The sequence below is a fragment of the Otolemur garnettii genome, unplaced genomic scaffold, assembly GCF_000181295.1.
Source record: "Otolemur garnettii isolate 467f Iridium unplaced genomic scaffold, OtoGar3 scaffold00032, whole genome shotgun sequence".
In the NCBI taxonomy this organism is placed as follows: domain Eukaryota; kingdom Metazoa; phylum Chordata; class Mammalia; order Primates; family Galagidae; genus Otolemur; species Otolemur garnettii.
In genome coordinates this window covers 5,529,554-5,555,044 of record NW_003852427.1, presented here as the reverse complement: position 1 = coordinate 5,555,044, position 25,491 = coordinate 5,529,554, and the positions used below count along the sequence as shown (strand labels likewise).

At 45.3% G+C, this 25,491-nt stretch overlaps 1 protein-coding gene across 1 annotated transcript in view; it reads right to left on the bottom strand.

The window, feature by feature from the left end:
• EPHB1 (EPH receptor B1) overlaps positions 1-25,491 on the bottom strand; it is a 411,740-nt gene that overhangs the window by 70,364 nt on the left and 315,885 nt on the right. The window contains exons 6-9 of the mRNA XM_003789410.2: positions 17,356-17,480; positions 9,726-9,888; positions 6,066-6,174; positions 5,157-5,221 (exon numbers count right to left, since the gene is read on the bottom strand). Of these exons, the coding sequence (XP_003789458.1) occupies positions 5,157-5,221; positions 6,066-6,174; positions 9,726-9,888; positions 17,356-17,480 (462 nt within the window). The remainder of the gene's footprint in view (positions 1-5,156; positions 5,222-6,065; positions 6,175-9,725; positions 9,889-17,355; positions 17,481-25,491) is intronic.

The following is a 25,491-nucleotide window of genomic DNA, read 5'->3' as shown; positions in this document are numbered from 1 at the left end:
TTTTTTTTTTGTTTTTTTTTTTTTTTTACAAATCACTAGTTCTAAGACTCCAGACAAGCTACTTGTCCTCTTTGTGGTTTTGTTTCCTCATATGTGAAATATACCCTCGTAGGGCTGTTGGGAGGATTAAGTTAGTTAATATCTATATAGTAGTTAACAGAGTGAGTTGTTATTAGTAGCTGGTTATTAGTAGTATTATTATGTGTCAATAACAGTGCTTGACTTTATTAGCTATGTATGACTGATACTAACGTGCGGTCAACTAAAGCTTTAACTTTTTTTTCACATACATAAATAGTAAATCAGGACGCCTCCTATTTGTACTGCTTTATTTTTGTTTTAACCTAAACACCAGATTCAGATTTATCCTGCTAACATTTTGTCTTGCAGATTTCAAATTAGCATTCAAAGCTGTTGGATGGTTCCGAAGTTTGATTTATCATCTCTAATGTTAGTTATGCTCCCCACCTGTTACCTACAAACTCGATCAGCTTCCCCACGCTTGCACCTGACTCAGGAATTTAAACACAATGCCACAACAAGAGATTGAGTAGGACAGGGACTAGCATGGCACTAGGGACTTCCTTCCTGGCTGACAGCACTGCTAACCTACTTTCTTTTGGTATGAAGACAAGCTCTGTATCCACTTAACGAATGCTTCCTCTTAGGAGACCATAACATGTTTTCACCAAAATAACAATTCACTACATCTGCAATTCCTCTTGAATTTACTAAATGTATAACCCTAGTAAATGACATGAGGAGACCATAATTTTTTCTTAATGAACCAGTGTTGGTTTCCAGTGATCACTGAATTCAAGTTTAAACGCCTAGAACTCATTGGTTTCGTAGTCTCTCCACATGTTTGGCAGGGATCACACTCCTGTTCTCTAATATCCGTGCTCTGCCCTCTAGCCCGTACACCATTTGTTTGGGCTTTTCTTAAAGCTTAACAACAGTGCTGCTGTGATTTGATCTTCAGTTGCCTACTCAGGGATGTGATTCTGTCCGGGCTGCTTCCTCAAAGTCCTGTCTCCTTACTCTTTAACAAGCACTCATCTTCCTCTCTGTGTACCCTGCACACTCTACCCAGCTCAGAAGCAGGGAGCTATCAACCACTGTAAAGTCTGTAGTGATCTAAGCCCAGCAAAACCTGAGTATTACCATTTATCAGATGCAGAAATACAGAATCAACAGGAAGTCTTTTCTTTTTTTGAGACAGAGTCTCACTTTGTCACCCTTGGTAGAGTGCTATGGCGTCATAGCCTATAGCAACCTCAAACTCTTGGGCTCAAGTGATTCTCTTGCCTTAGCCTCCCAAGTACCTGGGACTACAGGTGCCTGCCACAACACCCAGCTATTTTTAAAGGTGGGGTCTCACTCTGGCTCAGGTTGGTCTCAAACCTGTGAGCTCAGGCAATCCACCTGCCTCTGACTCCCAAGTCTTGGGATTATAGATGTGAGCCACCACACCAGGCCTCAATTGGAACTTTTCTAAGGATAGATTCCCAAGCCTGTCTTTGCCAACTTAGATCATGTAGTTGGCCACCTGGCCCACCTAGATTGTCTCATGCAGGTGATTTTTAATCAATCAGCACCTTCTGAGAACTGGCCCACAAAATCCTCAAGAACCCACTGTCTCTCTGCCTTATCCTGGATGTGGGAAGCCCACCCCTGAACCCACACTAAAGGCTCCAGGCCCTTCATCCAAGCATGCAACAGCATACCCAACAACACACCTCCTCTTCCCAGCCTGCCTTCCAGCTAGGCTCTTTCTACCCAAACCCAAAATCTCTTTACATTCCACCATGCTCCAGTCTCATAGGAGTAACATAAACCAGTGCCCTGGAGACCAAATACGTTCTCAAATTTACCAGACCTGCCACGTCTCAACGAGCTAGAGAGGTATTGTGTTGGCAAACATGTTATATGTCTCCTTCAGCCTTTGCATCAGTTTGAAGGGGTGGTCTGGAAGGCAGGGGTTGTCAGCCTCTCTGAAGCTCCTGTGCCCTGCTGCAGGGAAGAAAGATGGGGGCTCTCTCAGGCATTGGTGAAAGAGCTAGGGAGCGACTGTAGGCTTTCTGTCACTACTGGGGCAGGAAATCCCCAGATTCCCAGGTTGCCGTCCACCTCCAACAGAAGTACATGCATGTGGGTGGTCTGGGTATAGTGCTGTGCACACATTCAGATCAGACATTCTCAACCTTCCTGCTTTCTATAGAGGGACCCAGAGGAAAGACCCACAAACCACAAACTAGGACATCTGGGATTAGTCCTGGAGTGTTCTTCATGATCAGGCTTTGGGAAGAGCATGGACTCTGCAGCCAGACTTAGAGGGTGTGCGGTTTACCTCTGCTACCTATGGGCATGTGAGCTAACCTTCCTAGATTAGTGCCTATCTCCTGCAGTGGTTGTAAAGGGTAGGTGAGTTTAGGCGAGCCACTAGAAGAAAGCTCCCAAGGCAGAGCACAGAGTAGCTCCCTAACCCGTCACTCCTGTCCCTCTCCCCTCTTTGGCCAGGCCCTCCTTCTACCAGAACCTTCAGTTGCCTCTTTTGTTATATGTGCTGAGCCTTCCTCCCACTCTACAGTACTTTGACCATGATTCTCCAACAGTAATAGCTTTAGTCAGGGAGATGGATGTTCGCAAGAGAAAATGTACAAGTGTAGTTTGGTCCATGAGACTGGAAGTTTAGAGAACCTAGATGCAGAGGAGCCAGGCATCAGGGATCAGATAAAAAGAGAATAGCTATGAAAGGAGGGAAAAGACACTTATAAAAGGGGAACCAAATTAAAAGGAGGACAAACTTCTAAGGCAGCCAAGGGAGTAAAGTCAGGCCCACAAAGAACTCCATCCATCCAAGTCCCCAGGGAGGAAGTGTGCAGCTTGTCACACTTGCCTTCAGCTGTCTTCTCTGGTCATGGCAAGGCCACTGTCACTGCAGAATGCAGACTGGTTTTTCTATGGACCCTGGGAACCAGGAAAGCCTTTTTCTTTGTTGGTCTGAAAGGTGACAGAGTCCTCTAAAATGTGGCTGTGGACATTTTGGAGGCTTACTTTTGTGCACATGGATACCACATGGTGGACTAGCAGATCCACAGCTCAACCAGATCTCAGGTTGAGCCTAAGTATCCAAAAGGACCCTGAGTTCTATACCACTTAATGGTTGGGGACCCTCTGTAGTCTACCTGAGGCATGGAACCAAGGCTTACCTTGCTTGACTCTAGAACAGGGGCTCCCCCCTAAGGCAACCGAATGCAGATTTGGGTTTCTCTATACTTCAAAATGGGATTCCTTCTGTTGAACCCAATTTTGCATCCCTGTGGTCGGTCCTAATTCTGCTTTCCCACTGGCATGGCTATCTCTAAATGTTTCATCCAAAGGCTTACAGGATCCCAGATCTGACCAGGACCTTACCGTAGCTTATCATGACAAGGAGTCAGCCCAGAGCAAGAGGCAGGGGGCAATGTCAGAACGTGAGGCAGAGTGGGAAACAGGGAGATGAAGAAAGCCCAAGAGGTGATTCCAAGGAACCCTGGGGGAAGCATCATCTCTTGAGAATCATGAGTACAACCAAAGTCTCTACTTTTCGGTGGGGAAACTAAGCCCGCTGCCTGGAAGGACTAATGTATAGGTTAACAAAAGTAAAAGTATCTATAGATTATGGTGCAAGGTAGTCAGACCAGAGGAAAGGCGAGAGAACACAGTAGTGTAGATTCCTGTGAAATCAGTGACAATGGAGGCCCAGGGTGGCCTGGAGGGGGATAAAAGGGGGAGTAAACAGGAATGTAAGTGTAACAGGAGCTGTGTACTTGACTTTAGAAAAGGCTGCCACTTGGGCTGTTGATGGTGGGGGCTGCTGATGGTAGGCGTTGCCCTAGATGACGGCTATGCTCTGAGCCAGTGCTGAGCCCCCCACCCCACAGATCCTTCCAGCAGTGATGCCCTATGCAGCAGCCCAGTGCCAACAGCTTGGTTCCCAACCCACCCTCGGCAGGGTCTTGACCTTGGATTCAAAGCCATATCTATAGAGCACCCTTTGTACAGCACCGGCCACGCTGGAACGTAAGCTCCCTAATGCTAGAGCTGCTGTTCTAAACATCCTGGCATCATTTTCCCAGCTTAGGAGCCTGGAAGAAGGAGGAGTCTGATCCATGAGAACTTTCGCCTTGGAGTCCATGTTTGCTCTCAGAAGTTCCCTCCTGGGTAGGAATGCTTACTGTAGGGGTGTCTGTGAGGCCTGTTCCCCATACTCACTGCTGAGAGAAAAGGAAGAAAAGTGCTTACATTGCAACAGGGGGACTGAGGTGAGACGTGGCTTACAGAGGAAGCCTGTGGCTGAGCAGAGCACAAAGTGCTGAGATTTCTGAGAGTGTCCGTGGAATTCAAAGGAGTTATGTAGAAACAGAATGTGTCTGCGGTAAGCATCTGAGCATACAGCTTTCTGGAGGTAGGAAGGTGACCAAAGTGACCTAATAGGACCTTTTTCCAATCTAGCAATTTTGTAATTATAAAGATGAGAGAACAATTCTGACATAGAACTTTTTGTGGCACATTGGTAAAGAGATTCTTAGTTATAAAAATGTTTTATATACATAAGTATTTTAAAAAGAGAGGAATAGGGTAATGACTGAGAAAAACTTTTGAAGATACTGCTTAAAAGAAAACACTTGGGAGATATTCCAGCACTTTGGCCTCTTGGGCTCTGCTATCTTTTTAATTCCCTACATTCATGTTCCATGGCTTATCTGTGAATTTGGTTAACACATTCCCTAGCCGCTCAATTGGATAAGATAAGGCAGAAGATGTTAATAGAGAACCCTCCATCTTTTCCCCACTGAGTCTGATTTCAGAATTCATTGACTTGCTAAACTCAATCTTTTCCCTGCATTCGGTGTCCTATACAGCTTATCAATGCAGAAGATAATCTACCCACCAGGCATCCAGTGAGTGCCCACAATAGGCAGAAGGCAGAAGGAAGGGCAGCCTGTGCTCCCCCGGGACCTGCAGTGAGAATCTGCCCTCAGCACTGGGGCTGATCGGGCACTTGCCATTGGGGCCAGCTAGCTTGGCTATAAGGAGAGCTCTAAGCACTGGCCTACTTGATTCAGTGGGCCCACCAGGGGTCAGGAAGTGGGTGTCTACTTTCTACTCACCTCGGCCTGTGCTGTAATGCTGAAGCTTATCGCTGTACACGGCCTCCTTGCTATAAGCCCGTTTCCTGCAGATATAGAGAAGAGGGCTTTCTCAGCCAGGGTGCATATCCACCACTCTGCTCCAGGGACCTTCTGGGCCTTGTGTCCAGATGGAGGCTCACCAGGGCATCTCCCAGGCTTGACAACTGGGCAGCCCTCACTTTGAGGTTTTGATCCTGCTATGCTCAGCTTTCTGGTTGACCACTACTCACTTCTGTGGGTAGATGGGTCTGCTTCCAAGTCAAGGTCTTGCAAAAGCTTGTCAGGGCTGTGTCCTCCCCAAGTCAGAGGGCAGAGGTGAGGAAGCTGCCCACTGGTGCCTGAGGCACACTGCAGAATTGCTTGGGAGGGAGCCAATTATAGGGCTGTGCACTGCAGATTCTGGGTTAACCAGCAAAGGCAGTAGCAGCAGCGTTAAACATTCACAAGGCCTTCAGGGCCAGCTTTCCTGCAAAACTGGGAGCTGCTCTTTTCCTCCCTGCCCCCTCTCCTGATCCTCTGCCTCTTGCCAAGTGCTGAGGACCTGAGCTCTCTAACTGGAGGATGGGCTGTGCACAGGCCGTGATGCTCTACTGGGTCAAATGCAATTTTGTAACTGTCATTCTGAAAAGCCATTGTGTGTGAGGGGGGCTGAAAGTCTTGGCGAAAATGAGGTTTGAGGATGGATGCTGTTTACTGATAGCCTTGCCTAGCTCTCATAAGGATTTTATCCCAGGCATAGAAAATAAATAATCTGGAGAATTCTAGGCTGCCGGTGGTTTGAGGTGGAGTGATGATCGTGTCCGTGAATGGACAGATGCTGTCTGGTCCACCCAGCCTGGGAAGGGGCATCCTGGGTCTGAGGAAAGCAAGCAGGAGTGGAGAACTTACCTGCTACAGACGATGGAGATGGCCACCAAGGACACGACAAACACAACTCCAGCCGCTGCTGAGCCAGCAATCAGGGGCAGCTGCTCCCTCAGCTCTGACTTGTAATCATCTAGGTGAGAAAGAAGAATTAGAATGCTAACCACATGGCCCTTGCATACAGCTGGTACTTACTGTATGTATGAATACGTGTGTGTATATAGATATGAACAACTTCTATGCATCAGAGATGTATGCCCAACCAAATCCAAGACTAATATTTAAGTCACAAATAAGTGAAAACAACCCAAATGGACAATGACAGTAGAAATGAAACAGCAGTGATGGAGAGAGAATCTGAGAACTAAGGGCTGATGACATTTGTCTCAGAGCTGGAGCAGAGATGACTCCAATCTATATCCCCTCGTTTGGAAGATCTCTCAAAGGACTATAACCCATGCCAAGGATGATCCAGTGGAGGGGAATTATCCAGTCACTGCTGAAATATCTTCCGATGTATGAAGTTACTGAAATGCAGCATAGCCAACAGTTTCATGGAAGAGATATTTAAAGAGCGTCCGCAGTCAGCCAGCACCGCACCAGGTGCTGTGAAAGATGAAGAAATCCCTGAGAAATGGTCCAGCACTCTAAGCTCCCACTCAAGAAGAAAAGGATCAAGGCTTTCGCCAAGTGTTGAAACCATGCTATCCTGCACAGAGGCACGGAAAGCCCAGGGGTCATGGCCACAGGCAGAGCTTGTCCAAACCCAGGTGTTACCATGAGTAAGCTTTTCATGATCTCAGACAAAATCTCTCTGACCCTGTCTGTTTAAAAAATGATGTGAAGCACATTTCATGTTTCCCGACCTATTATGGGTGCCCCAAATATGAGTTCTCTTTTCTTTAATCCATATAAGCTACTTGGCCCATCTGGCTATCTGTTAAGATCATTACGGTGGCTATTCTTTTACTGGTGTTAAGGATCTAATGTGTAGGACCAAGGCATATGGAGCTGAAGCTATCTACGTTTTATTATAATTAGGGTTGTCAAATAGAGCAAATAAAAATACAAGGCCACCAGTTAACAATGAGTTTCTGATGAGCAACTAATGTTTTAGTATAAGTATGTTCTAAGATATTCCATAAGAGATACTCATACGAAAATATTATTTGTTGATTGTCTGAAATTCAGGTTTTATGGTTATCATATATTTTATCCATAATGCTAATAATGATACCCCTTATATAGAGAGTTTCTCCATGACCTGCATCAGAATACCTGAGCCTGACTGTTGAACATGACATTTCTGGGCCCTTCTTCAGGTCCGCTGAATCGGAACCTCTGTGTGAGGAGAAGGGTGTCTGCATGTTTAACAAATACTCTGGATCATTCTTATGCTTCTCCATGTTTGAGAAACATCCTTCAACTGTGTGGGCAGAGAAAGAGACTTCTAAACACAAGAGTGTTGGCCCTTAAAGCCACCCACCCTACAGAAATCAATTTTAAAGACTGGAGGTGGAGTTTCAGTTGCCCTCACCTGAAAGGTTTTTCTATCGTATGTTACAAGTGAACTTTTCTAGAACTAGAATATAAATGTTTTGACACAATGACTATGCAAATGACATGAAATTTATGTGAATCAGCTTGATGAAAGTATTTCAAAATGTATATGAAAACACTACACTGTACCCCATGTTTGCATTAATGTATACAGCTATCATTTAATAAAAAAAAAAATTAGAAAAAAAATTGCAAGGAACCACAGTGAAGAGTCCTCAATAATGTTTTTATAAATTAAAAACTTCATAAAGCATGAACAGTTTAAATATCTATAGGCAGCTAAGTCAAAGGTTAGCACACTGCAGCTAAGAGCAGCCCAGGACCATAGTGGGCCTGTGACATGTAGAGGTCACTAACCTGGAGTGTGGCCATCGACTCTGGGCAGGGTTCCACAGGGTCGCCCCAGCCCCAGTGACCCTGGCATTGATCAACCTTCAGGCTACCTTTGCTGTGCAGACAGGCCCGTAGCCTTAGTGAACATAATCACTACCAAGGGGTAAGCCTCAGTCATTGAGATAAATACTCCCAAATTTGGCCATTTACCAGAATTCTCTTATATCCAGCCCCTCTTGGGTTTGCAAAACTTAACTGCCAAATGTAAAAGAAATAGCCTTCTTGGGAGAAATTTGTTACTTCTTGATTTGTCTAGCAGAATTTTGAAGTGCTTAGAGTTTTGGACTTTTAAACCTGTGCACCTCCTGATGCCAAAGTGCTTATAAATCTAGATGGTAAGTGAGGTGCAGAGAGGGGGACAGAGTCCTTACGGGACAAGATGACAGTATGTAGTCTCTCCATTCTAGCAGCATTATTAATCTGAATGAACGGGCTCACCTTTCCACTCCAGCTCACCATCCTCAAAATACAAGAGAAAACTCATCTAAAATAAACTCAAGAATAGGTTACAAACTCCAATCCTGCAGGGGCCGGCACTCAGGTTTGATTCTTTGAGAGATGGAGGGCACTTCAGGAAGGCAGCTACCACTTAGCTAAGGCAGGGTCTTCACTGCAGAGCACCCCCCCAAATGTTGGCTTCTTTTACAGTTTTTTACAAGAAAATGAACATTTTGATTTGTACAAGAAACCATCTGATTTTTAAGTGTTTCTAACACACTTTAAAATTGTTAAAAAAAAAAAAAATACAATGTGAGTCATTACAAAACTTCAGGTCCTATCAAGTACCCAATCTGAGAGTGTTGGCCTAAAATAAAATGCTATGTTAAGGGCAGATTGTTTTCTATGTAAGTTAACTAATTAAGAAAAAATGAAAAGCTTTTAATTTGCAAAGTTAGGAATAGACTGACATTTGGAAAACTTACAGGAAAAAGTTTATAAGTGAATAATAATTATAGACAGGTAAGTAGACAGATACATAAACTATGGTAAATGGCTAAGTAGGGAGAGAGCGGGGGACACAGTCAGAAAGATACACCCACATGTGCTAAGGCTATAGGGAAATCACATTTTCAGAACTATGGAGTGGGTAGTCTCAGAGGACTGGCAGAGATAGTTATAATAGAGAACTAATAAAGCCCAAAGGTAGAAGTATTTTTGGTGACAGACTTTTGGCCCTGAAGACAGTTTGGTTGTTTTCTCTGGAAGCACTTGAGCAGGACCTCCTGGGGGTCCTATGTGAAGTTGCTTTAAATATTCTGAGATCTCAGGTGTACAAGATTATAACACCCCAAATTTTGTCTTTCTGTGTCCCTCCTGGAGACCTAGGCTGAGCAATGAGGCTGCAAGCTCAGCTTCTAGACCTCTAGCACAGAGGAGCAGAGCAGGAGCGAGGGTGAGATGCATCTGAACCAGGACAAAGATGCAAAAAGGCCCCGTGAGACAAGTGTGGGTCTCACTGCTGTGCAACCACAGTACCATACCTGGTGAGAGATTTTCCAAAGGTAAATCTAATCAGATGTTGGGAGAAAAATGAGCCAGACTTTAGAGAGATGCCCTAACTGGTGAATGGAACAAGTTTCCACAGTCCTACAAGGAAGCAAACCCTTCCAAAGGAATTCCACCAAAATCCAGTTGGAGGCTGGCATTTTGTCTGTGAGTACAGCATCTTCAGGGTTGTTCCCCACCTCCATCCCAAGGCCTGCCCTGTGCTCACGTGATTGCCCCCCTTACCATCCGTCAGAGTTTGGAAGCACATCTTGCCGCTGAACTTGCCATAGCCTGCCACAGTGCGGGCGCGCACCTGCACCACATACACCATGCCAGGCCGCAGCCCATCGATCCGTGCCGTGTTGGTCTGGCTCCTGGCCATGGAGGAGTTAAACTCATTGTGTTCCTAAAAAAAAGCAAAGGAGAAGGGTCACCAGCCTGATCCCAAGGGTCACCAGCCTGATCCCAAGGGCTGCACTTTCAGCCATTCTGCCCTGCAGTGCTCAGGCCCCATCAACCCTTGGCCCTACAGCTTTGCTAGACGTTGTCACCAGTATCAGGCCATCCCTCTGAATGGGGACAGGAATCCTAGACCACAGGGCTACAGAGCCAGCTCTGGACTATGATCCAGCCACTCTCTGAAGAAAGAAGTCTGAGGGAACGTGTGAGCTCTCAGGACCTGGCAAGGGGGCTCATCATCATTTTTTAACCCTTCACCCCCAGGTTCAGAGGTGGAGGAACACACACATGCAGCTTTGCAAAATTTTATAAAATCTCTGATCTCAGCAGAAGCAACTAGGCAATATCCACTTGCTCCCTGCCTGCCTCTCTTTGTCTCACTTCTGCTGAGCTGTCTGCTGGGTTTCCCCTCCTTTCTCAAGGTCTCTCTGGTTACTCCCTGCAATGGCTGTTCTAGGTTACTCCTTACGGTCCCTCAAGTACTTAGGCAAAAGCTTTGGGTCCACCTTTCTGAATAAGTTGAGGCCATTCTGGACTGCCTCCCACACCTGTGTCTGCCTTCTCCTTGGCCTGTGCCTGGGTGCCCATCCTCCAGCTCCTCCCCACCCACACCAGGGAGGGCATGCCCCTCTGCCTGGAGAGCGGGCCCTGTGTCCTCATGCCCCACCTACATGGGCTCAGCCCCACTCTCCAGTCTGTCACTCTATGCAGCACCTTGAGTGCTGACCTCCACGGCCCCTGTCCTCTGGTGTATACAGATTTGTGTGTTGTTGATCCTGACTCTCCTGCTTATCATAACCTCCCTTAAAGGGTGGCTTCCTCTTTTTGCTATTTATCTTTTTTTTTGAGACAAAGTCTCACTATATTGCCCTTGGTAGAGTGCCGTAATTTCACAGCTCTCAGCAACCTCAAACTCTTAGGCTTAAGCAATTCTCTTGCCTCAGCCTCCCAAGTAGCTGGGACTACAGGCACCCACCATGCCAAACTATTTTTTTGTTGTAATTGTTGTTGTTTGGCAGGCCTGGGCTGGGTTCGAACCTGCCAGCTCTGGTATATGTGGCTGGAGCCCTAGCCACTTGAGCCACAGGCACTGAGCCACTATTTATCTTATTAAACATGTGATTTGTGCATGGACCTGTGCAGCCTCTTATCTTTCCTGATGCTCCCAACCACTTCACCCCTGCCCAATGCCACAATTCTATTCTTAAAAGATCCCTAAAGCTATCCTAAATCTACGTTCCCGGGCCCTTCATAATGAAGCCAGTTCCAATCTCTCACATCCCCTAAGTCCAGGGGCCGCACCATGGCCAGCAGGCCTTTGCTCAGGCTATTTTCCCAGTCTAGAATGCCTCTCTGGGGCTCCTGTGCTCCCTCTGGGCTGCGTTAGCCTCTGTCCCCAAAGGCCTCCTCTCTGGAAGGCTTCCTCACTATTCTGGCCAATGGAAACTCTTCACTGCTGTCCTTCCAGATTACACTGCAGCCTTAGCATATTCTTACACCTCAGCCTGTTTCCTAGTTTCTTTCCTGTGAGCATGTCTTTTTTCTGTAAAGGTTCTGGGCTTTCTCCAAGTGTGTAGGAACAAAAGCTTAGAGTATGGGCCTGCCTTTGTCTGTACCATGAATCCTAAAGCAAACAGGGACCTCAGTGAAAATTAAGAGCTTAAGTCACTGAGTGGGAGTCCCTGCATATCTGGGGTACTGTTAGGAGTTCTACGCTCCATGGTTCTGGTGCCAGGGTGGGAAAAGAGAGGAAAGCTGCATGACAGAGATTTGTAAGCCACGCCCTTAGTCAAAAGATGGAGGAAACAGGAGTTGAGTTAGGTCAAATGACAATAGTTCAATGATAAGACATTCTCTTAAGATATGAAAAAGTCTGCTTTGCAAAGGCAAAGGTGACCTTTTGTGTATTCATCTACTCATTCATTGATTTGCCAGGCAGTTACATTGATGCACTACTGTAGCTGTGTGTTACACATGGACTGCAGGTACAAAGGCATGGTCCTTCTCTGGGAACGCAACATCTTCTGGGGTAGACCGGAAAATAGATGACTACAGTGTTGGCTGAGTCACTTGGCATAGGGCAACTTGGAGAATTGTGGGGGCACAGCCCAGATGTGGAAGGAGATGCGGAGGGTCTCAGGGAAAGGGCAACAGGAGCTGAGTATGAAAGATGAGAGAAATTAACCACATGGATGAATATAGAAAGTGAAAACAGAATTAAACATGCAAAAGCAAGGCCCATAGGGGTTTAGGACCCTGCAAGTAATTGGCATATCTGGATTGTGGGTGGCACAGGGGCGGGAATAAATGATTTGGGAGCAGTTGTAAGGGACCACAGGTTTGAGACCAGCTTGAATTTACGAAGAGACCCATGCTGTCCGGAATGGAGGGAATATCTATTGGGCCCTAGGAGGGAGAGACAGTCTGGGGAGGAAGTGCCCACTCACCACTTGATTTGTTTAAATAGAAGGGGATCCTCCCCACCCACAATAAGGAATTTAGCAGAAAGAAGTCTGTCCACTGTAAAAGGGACATCGTCTAGAACTTTCATCATTACAATTTCGACTGAAGATCTGAGATCTGAAACTATGAAAATCACCTTGTCATCTTGCCTATAAGGATAAAATCCCATGGCTATGAAAATCCAGGCAGCTGGCTGAATTCTTGGATTTTATTGGAATCTCATGGAATTGCACAGTGCTTGAAATACACGGAGCAGTGACTGGGTGGCTTTTACTGGAAAAATGTGTTTTGATACATTTGTATTTAGATTGTGAGGACTAAACATTGCTCCACAATCACTTCACAGTTTGCATATCCTTGAAGAAGTTCAGTGATTAAAATGAGTATCAGTTCTTGTTCCCCACAAAATCATAAATCAATCCCAAGCAAGTGTGTGAGAGCCACAAGCAAGGCTGCTTATGACTGATTTCCTAAGTGTGTGGGAGACAGAGGATGGGGGATGCAGCTGTTGAGGGCAGAGACCATGTCTCCCTTATTTCTCCATTCCCACCTGACACGCACACAGCACCTGCACCGCCTGGGCGCTCAACAGCTCAATGCTAAATGAATGAATAAACAGCAGGCTTCAGTCCAGTTATTTGAACCAATCGATTGAGCACAAGTTATTGCCAAGGTCTGAAAGAGTTGCTACGAGAAAATGATCCTACAATTTGAAGGGTAGTAATTCCCAAGGCCTAACCCAGCTCGTCCCAGCCTAGACAGTTACTATGAAGAGCGAGGAACCATCTAAGTGCTTAATCATTAAGACAGCTGGGAGCAGATGTAGATGCTCCTCCCATGGTTTGCCCACAAGCACTGACACCAGGAGTGAAAAGTGCGACACGACAGTAAACAAGAGAGGATGATGAATGGAAACGTATTAAAATGGGGAAGGAGATGAACATGGAAGAGGCTCTGGCAGTGTCATCAGTTTGATGGCCTCTGAGCTATCTATTAATGAACTGGTGGGGGAAGCAAAAGCCTCATTGATTCTCTTTACAGAATGAAATTGAAAGTTGTTCCAGGCACAAACCAACAATAACGTGGACCAGGAAATCCAAGAAAGCCATCAGGGGTTGCCAGGGACACTGACCTGTTTTCAGAAAGGTCCACTGGAACCCAGTCACTCCCATCTATTTACATATTGTTTATGGTTGCTTTCCTGTTACACAGGCAGAATTGGGTAGAGTAGTTGGGATGGGACCATATGGCCCACAAGCCTAAATTATTTACTATCTGGTCCTAAACCCTTTGGACTGAATCTATGACATCCACTGGGCTGAATTGTGTTTGGGTTTATATCTTCTAACAATCAGGATTCCACGGCCAAGTGAAGCAGGTAGCTACATCATTCTGTTTTCAAATATGTGGATCTATTATGAAAATACAGTATTTTACGTTAGAGGCCACACTAATTTTGAGATGCTTAACATCAATGGTGATGGTATCCACTCTTGTATCGAGCTTAGAAGTTTCCAGTGTTGAAATGTCTATAGCTCGGGTCCTATGACTCCTGAGTTGTGACCTATGTGGTCATGGGTAAGTCATTTAACCTTTCTATGACTTAGTTCCATCTTCTATAAATTGGTTATATCTGTTTTTAAGTACATTTCTTTTATCCTTTTAAGAATCAAAGCTAATATATCCGTGTGTATCTGGCACGTAATAGGTACTTAATACATGATGAGTTATTATCATTGCTTTGAAATGCCCTTATGGGCTAGTATCTTTTTCTTTATTCATATAAGAAATGGTCAAGCCAATGTAATGGATTTTATAGTTAAGCACTTTGCAAGTGAAGGAGAGTTCTACAGTAATATATTTACCAAATGGTAACCAGTTCTTTGGCAGAATCTACTTTGTTCCCATGGAAAGTATTCTATCCTTAGGAGTGGGGACGATAATACGCCTCACTGAGGTGCGAAAGTTCCCTCGGTCAGAGTGCTGCTCTTATGTGTGTCTGTTAATTATTAATATAAACTACTAGAGGCAGACAGAGACGGGGCCTAAAATGGGAGAACGAGCTTCCTTCATAGCCTAAGTTAAAGTTAATTACAGTTTTTCAAGGGAGGAGGCTCAGGTGTAGAGCAAAGGCAGTAGGGGGGAGGCTGGGCTATTTTGGGAGGAAGGACCTAAAGCCACAGGCCTGAGCCCCAGGGCTCCAGGCCCTTGACCCCCACCTCAGCTGTCCAGAAGTCAAAGAAGTGACTTTCTGGGACAAGGAAGGTCAAATGGTCTCCAGCACATTCTGCCCCTTCCCAGCACCAGCCCTACTGTGGGGAAAATGGCCTGGCCTTTATTTCTAACTGTGTGGTCTGGGCAAGGTTTTTTTTTTTTTTTTACTTCTTTGTTCTCCTGTTTTAAAAACTTCTTTACCCATAGCAATGATACCAACATGTACCACCATAGAATGTGAGGAAAAAGTAGATAACGTTTATCAAGCCCCTGGCACATAGTAGGTGCATATAGGGATAATTTAGTGTTATTTTTCTGAGATGAGCTGTTACGTCAACAGGACTAAAAGTCCATGTGTGGGGGAATGATCTGGGTAGACCCTTGCTGATGACACTGACATCACACCATGTCCTGGCCACATATGGTACTCTGTGGAACCGTTGGTCAGCTTTGGTGACAAAATGAAATGATGTGGTCAATTGGTCCAAACATACTGGTCCAAAACATGTTGGAAAGCCAACATTTACTTTCTTAGCAGACAAAAAATAAGCAAATAAGGGCCCCAAATCCAAAGTGGGTTGACCACAAGGGGTGCTTATAGATCAAATTAGGTCCAATTCACTGAATTGTCTGAGTCAACTCTTTACAAAATCTTGCATTCCCTAAGTAGAACAGAGCACTGCTTAACCCTCCACCTAGCTTGCAAGTTTGGCAGTAATGGCTGAAGGGCACACCTCCTCACAGACTAGACCGGCTATCTATCTGGACCTTTACTTTGAGGGAGGTAAATTGCTACCATCTACAAATGTGAAAACTGTGACCTCGAGTGGTTAAATAATTTGACTGTAGCTGCATGGCTGGTTAGCCACAGAGGGCATGGAAGCTGAGGCTCTGCTCCCAGAGCGGCTGGGCCCCCCTGCTGAACACAGCCTTCCTGTTGCACAGCTTAAGGTCTCTGTCCTTGATCCCCTTCTTATTTCCACTGACCTGCTGGATGACCTTGCCCAGCCTCAGAGCTTTCATACCTTCCATATACTGACAACCCAAAGATGGACATCTTCACCACGTCCATGTGTATTCCAGTTGTGTACTTCTTGCAGCCTACCTCCCATCTCTGCTTGGCCATATTACAGTCCTTTCAGACAGAGAGCTGAACTTCTGTTCCTTCCCTCACCTCAAATATGTTCTAACCATGGTGATTTCCTTTTGAGTCAGTGGTGGCTACATTGTTCTAATCATGTTTAGGCCAAAACCTTCCCACGCTTGGAATCCAACTCGTTGGAAATCCTTTTGGCTCTGCCTTAAGTTTATATATTTGAAAATCAACTACATTTCAGTGGCCCTCTGCTTCCACCCTGGTTTAATCCACTGTCATCCTATTGATGATTATAGAACTAGCAGACCTATATTCGATGGAGCAGCCTGTATAACCTGTTCAAAATGTTAAGTCAGATCTCATCCCTCCTCTGCTCCTAAACCTACTGTGGTCCTATTTCACTCCATAGAAAAGCTCCTGTCCTTAAGGTCCTTAAGGTCCAGGTCCTTAATGATGACCTCCCCTGTGAACTTCTCTTGCCTTCTATTGTGTGCAACACTCGTCATGTTGGTTTCCTTCCTGCTCCTGGAGCCACCAGTCACGACCCTGCATCAGGACCTTCGCACAGGCTATTGCCCCTTCCTCCCTTACCTTCTTAAGCTCTTTACTCAGATCTGACCTTCTCCAGGAAGCCTCCCACTACCCTATATCAATATTTAACTCTGAAACCTGCTCCGCTCACAAGCCTGACTCTCCCGAGCACGTTTACTCGGCTCTGTTTATTCCTTTTTCCTTTACACTGTTCATTTTCTAACATAGTATGAGATTTCCTTATTTATCTTCTTTATTATTTATTGTTTTTCTTCCTCCGTTGGAAAGCAAGCCCCACGAGGGCAAGAAATTTTGTCTGTTTTATCACTAATATATCCTAGAATGGTACCAAATATCAGACAACAAAAACTTGCTGAATAAATTAAAATGGCATTTTTACAAAAAATGTGAATGTGGTGGGTTACTACAGAAAGTACTGCGTTTTCCCAGGATTTTTGCAAATGCCGCAACTCACTATGATGGGAGGGATGTGCTACCTCCCTGGCAGACGGGCTAGGTACCAACGCCACAACATAGCATTTCCCTTTTCTTGGCAGCACCTGCCTTGCTATAGCCCCCAGCAACAGCTGCTAAAGAGCAGTCAAGGAAAATAGTACGTAAATTTCTATTATTTTTTATCTCCTCCTTAAAATTTTCCATTTACATGTTTTAACTTCCACAAATATATTAGTGCAATAATATATGTGTATAATTTCTTAATAAACAAACTTATTTTTGAGGTACCTGGTCAAAAACTTTGAAAAAGGACAGATCTACAAAACCACTAAGTCTTCTGAAAATTCAAGGACACCTGGAAGTTTCGTGGCATCCGCATTAGTATAGGAAACACACGACTAAAAGAACAGGGCTGGTCCTGCACCTATTGGCTAGAATTATCCAGACAGCAGGTTGATGCATTGGAAGCTTCTCTCTCCTGAGTCAATAGAGAAAGTGCTTAGGCTTTGGAGGCTGTTTCCAGGACAGTCCCTCCAGGGACCCTCTGGCTTCCATCCCCAGATTTCGCCCTCCTCAAGATTCTCTCCAGCCTGTCTCCTTGTACCCTTCACTAGCAGCCACCCATGGAACAGCTTGCAGGCAGAGACGGCTCACCTTCTCATAGTACCGAATCTCATAGTCCAGGATGATGCCATTGGGCTGCTCTGGCTGTGGCCATGACAAGGTGATGCTCCTCATGGTGGCGCTGACCTGGTGCATGATGGGAACAGTGGAGGGGGCTGGAGAGAGAAGAAGAGACAGTGCGGTTGAGCTGACACAAAGGAGAAGTGCCACCTTTCAGAGATAAGTAGGGAGAGAAGTGTCATTGGGTTTCTTTCTCCTCAGCTGAACTGGACCTGCAGAACTTCTTGTGACTTTTGCAGAATGAATGGAGTTGATAATTTAGGAGAGGAGAACATGGATGGGCAGGGACTGGAATGGATTTGGTATTTTTATGGGCAGGGAGGACAAAGGCTTGGTCAAAACAAGAGATGGTTGGAGGAATCAGGGGAAAGGACAGAAGGCAAAGAGGAAACATGGAATGTTTCTGAGCAGAAGGTGTTGAAGGAACTTCAGTCTCGCAGTGGGCAGCTGAGCTATTGCAGAGAAGAGAACTATGGGCAAAAAAATTATAATAAAAGGGTAGAACTGGTCCATATGGAATTACTATGCAATAGAAAGGAACATTCCAGCAAACATCTCTTTCTGGCATAACATGTAAGATTTTACCATACTTCAAAAGGAAAAGAAAAGACCTCTCTTAAGAAGCCATGAACAGAGACCAACAACAGAGGTATTGTCAGAGTTTTCCAAATGAAGACATTTGTCATAAGGGGTTCACAGATACAAGTGTAGAAATTATACAGAAGCCAAACACTTGGAAATAGGAAATAACTCCAAAATGTGTAACGTTGATTCAGAAATCTCCGTTTAGAAATAGTTTATTTCCCAATTCACCATTTTTTTACACAGTGTAAGTAAAATGAAAGCAGTCTGGAAATAATAAATGAGGCTGTCTTTCTAGGGGCAGAGGCAGGTAATGGATGAGGCTTCAGTCTGCACTCTGCTCGGGGGCTGTTCCGTTTAGTCCCGGCACTTCTGCAGTGATGAAGGTCGTTTCTTCACTTGAACTTCACTTTACAAGGCTTTCTCTGGGGACTGTGGCTGAGTGACATTTACTATCCTCAATTTACACTAAAGATTTCCCCCCAAGACCTGGAATTAATGAGCACTGCTATTGGGGTGATGCTGCCTTCTCCACCATTTGGCGGACTCTCAGTGAGCACCTATTATGTGAGGCCCTGGGAAGAAGAAGCAGAGCCTCTGTTCTGAAGATGCTCCCAGTCCAGGGAGCCATAAAGAGTGAGGAGTGTTGTGCTCAGCCCTTAGAGCCAGCGTGTCCCCTGGGACTCTGAAGGCTGGTTTGCAGTTCCCATTAGAGGCCCAGTGGTGGTGGTGAAAATGCACCGTTCAGAGTGCCTGCTCCTTGGAGAGTACTTGGTGAATGGCCCCATTGCTGTGCTCTAGAATCCATCACCACATTCACACAGAGGTCCTACTTCCCACATGCTGCTTCCTGCCAGTGACCGAGAGTAGCAGAGATGCCACTGCAGATCCATTCCTGAAAGATCACAGGACTCTTCTGATGGGCACCTTTTGCTCAAAGACTCCCCACTAGCCTTGCCAACATTTCATTATAATCTCACAGCAGTGTAAGATTCTTCCTTCCCTGTCCTCCTTCCTTCCCTCTCTCCTCAGGGTTCAGACCTGCCCTGTGGTCCATTGGCTCTCCCAGCCTCTGCTGGCTCACATCCTACTTCCTCAATAGACCTCTTGCACATAAAATCCCATCTGGGCATCTGCTCCATGGAGTATTTGAATTAATGTGGTTCTGAGTCCCTCTACAATCCCTGTGGAATATTTGCTGCCAAGATCATGCTGTGGCCCCAGGCAGGGAGATTCCCTGCCTCCAGGAGCTGCTGCTCCATACCTGAACAGCTCTCACCAACTTACATATTGTCCATCCTTACCTAAAATTTGTCTTCTTCCCACTGGTCTCGGTTCTGCCAAATGAAGTAAGATAGGATGCTCTCTCTTCCAAAGAATGGCTTGTCAAATATCTAAAGAAACTAGTTTGATCTTCCTGGGGTTATTCCTACTGAAAAGAATGGTCAGATGCTACCAATATTTCCCCCTCAGCTGTGTTGCAAACAGAAAGGAGGGGCCATGAAGAAGGAGAAAAACCTATCACATCACTGTTGCAATAATCCAGCTGCTGACGGTGGTTGCTGGGACCATATTTGAGCAGTGGAGGTGGTCAGATTCTATATATGTATTGAATATCTTCATACATGTGGGATGTGGAAGAAAGAGGGAAATCAAAATTACTCCAAGGTTTGTAGCCTCAACAACTGGAAGAATGGGCTGTCATCAACTGAGATCAGGGAGACGTTAGTGGAAAGCAGCTTGGGGGAAAGACCAGAAGCTGAAATTTGGACCTGTTAGGTTGGAGATGGGCAAGATTCCCAGAGAAGATGTTGAGCATCCAATGGATGTGTATGGTCCAGACTGGAGATATAAATTTGAAGCCATCAGTATTTTGAAGATTTTAAAAGCATAGGAACTGCCAGGAATCACCAAGAGAATGAGTAGAATCGAAAAAGATATTCTAAGACTCAGGAAATGAGAAAAAAAGAGCAAATAGGCCTGAGAAAGGAAGGCCAATGAGGTAGAAGAAGAACCAGGACAGTGTGATTGCCTAGAAACCAAGTGGAAATAAGTGTTCCCAGGAGGACAGAATATGTTAAATGCTGCTGCTTAGTCAGGTACAATGAAACTAAAAACCAAGCCCAGCCTTAGCAGCATGCTGGATGGTTAACAACGCTCATGGCACATGATTGCCTTTCCAGGACCTTGTGTGCATAGGACAGAGCCATGGGGGAGGATAAAGGCGGCTCATGGAAGGTGAGGTAGTGTTCCAGAATCCCAGTGGGTCCACCTAGGCAGGGGCAAATGCCCGGCTCCCAGTAACCCTCTTTCCTCCGAGGGTCCTGGAGACCTCTGTGGAGGCAAAATGTACATGTTGTTAATCATGTCAGTGCCGTGCAGGTTTCCAGAATCCCTCTGTCCTGAGAGCCAAGGCATCGTGTTTTAAAAAGTGGAAAGATCAATGCTAGCAGCTCAAGATTTTGGTGGCCTTGGTTCTTCTCCTAGCCTCTAATCCCTGGGAAGCCATCGTTAAAAATGCAATGCAATTGCCAGCCACCAAGCCAGGTCTATTCTAATCACTGGGGACAGAAGGACAAAGAGGAAAGTCACAGCCCTGCCTTTAAGGTCCTTGGAGTCCAGTTGGGGTCAGATCGTAAAGAGGCAATCACAGGGTAGGGTGATCCAGAGGTAATCGATAGCTAAAATCCATCGAGAGGAATGCCTGCATTACTGCAAGTGGCATAGACTGCCTCAGCCTCCAGGTAGCAGGGCACAGATCCAGGAGGAGCTTCCAGAAGGTAACAGCCATCTCTACCTGCATTTCTCAGCTTTATGGCAATGCCATGATGGTCACAGGGCCTGTGGAAGACTGTGTGTCCTCATACAGGTCACTCTAAATGTCTTACATCACATTGTAATGGGATTTAGCACATGGGAGAAAGCAAGGAAGCATTTTTGCTCCTCCCTGAAAATCAAGGGCAGCCCATGTTAGGTGCTCTGCCATTGGCAATCAATTACAGTGATAAATTTTCTACCCCTCCTAAGGGCAAATGCTACCTCTAGCTTTGTTATTTTAGGTGCTATAAACCTTTAGACAAAACAGAAAATAATAAAAATGAGCTCTGATATTCACCCAAACACAAACTTCTAGCAAAACTAAGGCAGATTACAGAGATATGGGAAGATTAATTCAAAGAAGTAGCCTCATGTCCTCCCAAAACAATGGTTTTGATAGTGAGTCCTGGCCAGTTGTCTTTTCTCCATAATCATCAGATAAAGGATAGTTTCACTGAACACTTGAAAGCATCTCTCTTGCAAGCGCACACAAAGCTTTTGACTAAATTAAACATTCTACTGAAAGAAGGAAATGAAAATAAAGAGTTCACAAGCTTATTTGAACTTAGCAAAGGAACAAATAGGGACCTTTCTTTGGTTTCTTAAGAAGAAAGAATTAATTTAGGAGCTATGTGGAAAGAGTGCTAAAGGCTCTACAAAGATATGTTTGCCTAAAGAGATGGTGTCCAGTAAACCAAACAGAATTAACATTACCCTGCATCCCTTCTTAGCAAAGAGGCTGATCCAACACAAAGTTGGGATCCAGAGAGGAGAGCAGGGAGCAAAGAAGGGTGTTCCTCAGGCCCCAGTCAGGGTTCAAACAGAATGAGAACCAAGACTGACTGAGAAGAGTATCTACAGCCAATACTAAGAGGCCTTTTATACAAGTGTAAAGAGACTTAAAATTTTACTGATCCGGGGGCTCAGGAATGGAGAATAAAACAAAGGCAGCCTGAGTACGTCCTTTGTCTCTGTTTTTCAGTGAAGACGTTGGGGAGAACTTACTCCCAAATTGCTTTTGAAGCAGACAGATCCAAAGTAGTATGTCACACACAGCAGACAAGCACAGAATGTTCTCGCCTAAACTGACAAACGAGACGTGGATAAACTGCAGGGATAGGATGGCCTCCACTGCAAGGTGCAAGAGAACTCACAGATGACATGGGACAAGTGTTGGCCCCAACTGGTCACTGGCCTCTGGTCACTGCCAGAGGCATCGAAGATGGGGCCTGGCAGACCCCCTGACAGCCATCCATTTGTAAGAAGGGCTCTGATGGGACCCGTGGAACCTACAATCCTATGAGGCTTAGGTTGGGTCTGGGATGGTGGCATAAATATATCTCAAAAGTTAATAACTCCAAATCTAGCCCTGGAGCTCTGACATGTGGAAGCCTCACAGTCATATCCCAGGTCCACCTAGATCATACATTTTGTGTTCCTGGCATTCCTTGGCCCCTTCACTTAGTTACTGACTCAGTCATGTTCAAGTATTTCCTCTTACTCATTTCATTTTTCTTATTTAAAATCCCCGAATTCCAAAAATGTGAGAATAAGCTGATGCTTTTCTCTAGGACAATTACTAAGTTCTAATGCTTCCTGTTGCTTATCAGACATGACTTCATAATCTCTTGATGGACTTTTGTGCCAAAATAATTCTTTCAACAGTTTTAACCATGATCTATTTTGGCACCTAACTAATGATATAAGAGTTTACTATGTTAAAATACCTGTAGTTTAGGGCAGCGTCTGTGGCTCAAAGAATAGGGTGTCGGCCCCATATACTGGAGATGGTGGGTTCAAACCTAGCCCCAGCCAAAAACTGCAAAAAAACCCAAACAAACAAAAAAAAAACACCCTGTATTTTATTTGACATCAAAAACATTTGTAAAGAGTTTTAAAGAAAAATAACCACAAAATGCAGATACATGTAAAATTAAGTTGACCTACTGGAATAAAAAATGCATGAGGAAGTTGTAAAATTATGAAACTTGGATTTTAGAGTTCAGCAAATTTTATCTAACGGGGAAAACAGTGCTGCGTCTGCAGGTAGAAACCACGCCAGGGACAGCCTTGTTTGAGGCCATCTCTCACCAGTTCTAGGAAGATGCAGGTCACAGTTCAATTTCCTCTACCTTAGCTCAAGCAATAGCTCTGGCAAGGCTCCTGAAAGATAAATGTTCTCTCTTGTTAGAGGGATGTTCATGTCTAAAATTCCCCGAGACCCATAGAAAGAGGAAGAGCCCATCTGCTTCCTTCACAATCACTCATGGTGGGCAAGGGGAAGAAGCTTTCCTTGGCCCTTCCACACGGTACGTAGGGGGTCCTCACAGTGACCCCCAGAGTGCTGCTGCTGCCCCAGCCTGAACAGCAGGCTTAGTAACCAGTTTCATCATCATGGGCATTGGTTTTCTAGGACAAATGTGCATTAGATGAGAGACATTTGTGTTGTTTCCATATTTTGGCTATTAAGGATTATACTTCCATGAACATTCATACACAAGTTTCTGTGTGGACATATGTTTGCATTTCTCATGGGGAAATACCTAGGATTGGAACTGCTGAATTATATGCTATAATGCTAACCTTTTCTATTCTTTCTACAATAGCATTTTCCAGACAAATCTTCCTTGTACTAACCACTGCAGACCATAGCTGTGAGAAAAACTGGTGGGGTAAGAACAGCAAAGTGCTTATGGCCCCAGCCCAGAGCTGTAGGAGTTAGTAGAAAGAAGAAGGGCTAGAGTCAGGGCCCTGCAGATGCTTCACAGAGAGGTGGGTTCCTATCCTGGCTCTGCCATCTGCTTACTATGTGATCTTTGGGTTAAGATTAACTTAAGTCCTTAACTTCCTTAGACCTCAGATTCTTCAACTGTAATACAGGAATAGTAATCCTTATAGTATGAACTTTCAAATGTTCTGAAGATGTGCCCTGAGTGGTCTATTGCTTCTTCCAACAAGATCCCACCTGCCAAGCCAGGGACTTGGCAATCACCCCAAATTCTTCTTCTGGGTCCACTGCTGTTTACATATGTAAATCAATCACTGGGCATCTTTCCCCAAGGTAAGTGTGAAAAGTAGAATCCAGTGACAGCTTTGGGTTTTTATTTGATAAATATCTTTGAGGGGATACATAAACATGTCGACCAAGTCAGGATGGAGACAATGGCTATGAATGGGATTGGAGAAAAGGAAGGCTAGCCAACAGCTGAGTTCCCCAGAGGTGGGAGGGATGGAGGGCTGGTTTCCCTGTGGCATCTTGAGATGACCTGAAGTAATCTAGGATGTAAGTGTTACAGTGCCTCGCCCTGAAGGATGAGGAGACCTGGTGATTCTGGGGAAGGGACCATTCACCTGATGGAGTGGCTCAGGCCCAGGAGTCACTGATGCTCCCACACCCCTGCTTCCGATATGTCTGTCACCTGTGTCTCATTGCCCTTCCTGTTCTTACAGTCCCAACTCTCCTGTCCACCTCTAGCCTCTTCACTTCAAATTACCCTGTAGCCAGGTTAATCTTGCTAAATCTCAGTTTACCCACATTACCCTCATGCTCAAAACCCTCCACGGCCCCCACTGGAGAAAGTTCTAACTCGGTCTTTAACATTTAGCAATGTGGTGGCCACTGACTCCTCCTGGCAGCCTCCCACTGCTCCCTCTCAGAAACCTACTAACCATATTCAAGGAAAGCTCAGTATTTCCCTGTAGTCATGTCTCTTCATGACTCTCCTGGCCTTGGAAGGCACACAGGGAGCCACACACTGTCCTGGATTAGCCTTGCCAGGCTGGGCCCACCAGAAACATGTCCCATCCTGCCTTTTCAATTCCCTTTGGGGTGCCATTGTCACCTTGGGACACAGTGCGTTGTGATTTCACTTTCCAGGTGCTCACCTCTGCTCTCCATCACTGGAACCAACTCTTTAAATCAGGAATCATGCTTTCAGCCTCTTCCTATTGTGCTTGCACTTAAGAGATGTTCAACAAAGGTTTGCTCTTACTGCAATGATGGTGAGCTCTTCTATAAAGATGCCAGAAGTAAAAGGGGTTGGAAAATTGCTTAATTTTACCCAACATGGATATTGGCCTTTGAAGCTGCATGGGGCAGGAGAGGGAAGGCAGGTTGTGATTCTGCAGCTGGCATCTCAGGAAGAATATAGATGAGGCCTGCACATGGCAGCCCGAGGGAGTGGAGAGAGGAGCCTCTGCATAGCGTGGACAGAGAAACTGGGCAGAGCTGTATCCATCCCCACCTCCTTGGGGTGTTCCAGCTGAAATGTTGCCCTTACATTAGTGTTTTTCTGATGTTTCGTCTTTTTTGAATTTAAGCTATAGGATCCTTTCTCTAAACAAAAGCTTCCCTGAAGCATAATGTGTGAAACAGAACAATTCAGAGCTGCTCTGGGTGAATCAGAGTGGAGCCCCAGAGCCCTGAAGCTAGTGCATTTCCTATCTCCCTAATCCAGACTCTGAAAGGCTTATAGAGGGATCCAAAAACTGCTAAGCAGCCTCTGAAGTCTCTAGGAGGCCTCAGATTAAACTAGGTGAATCTCTAGAGTATGAGTGATGGGGTGGGGCTGAGGGTTGAAGACTGGAAGGCCATTTTTTCCTCAAACGGAACACATCCACAAGGAAAAAAGAAAACAAAAAACTACTTATATTTCCTTCCTATAGGAGCCTAGGAAAGAACTTTGCTGACAAGGTCCTGTTTAGAGC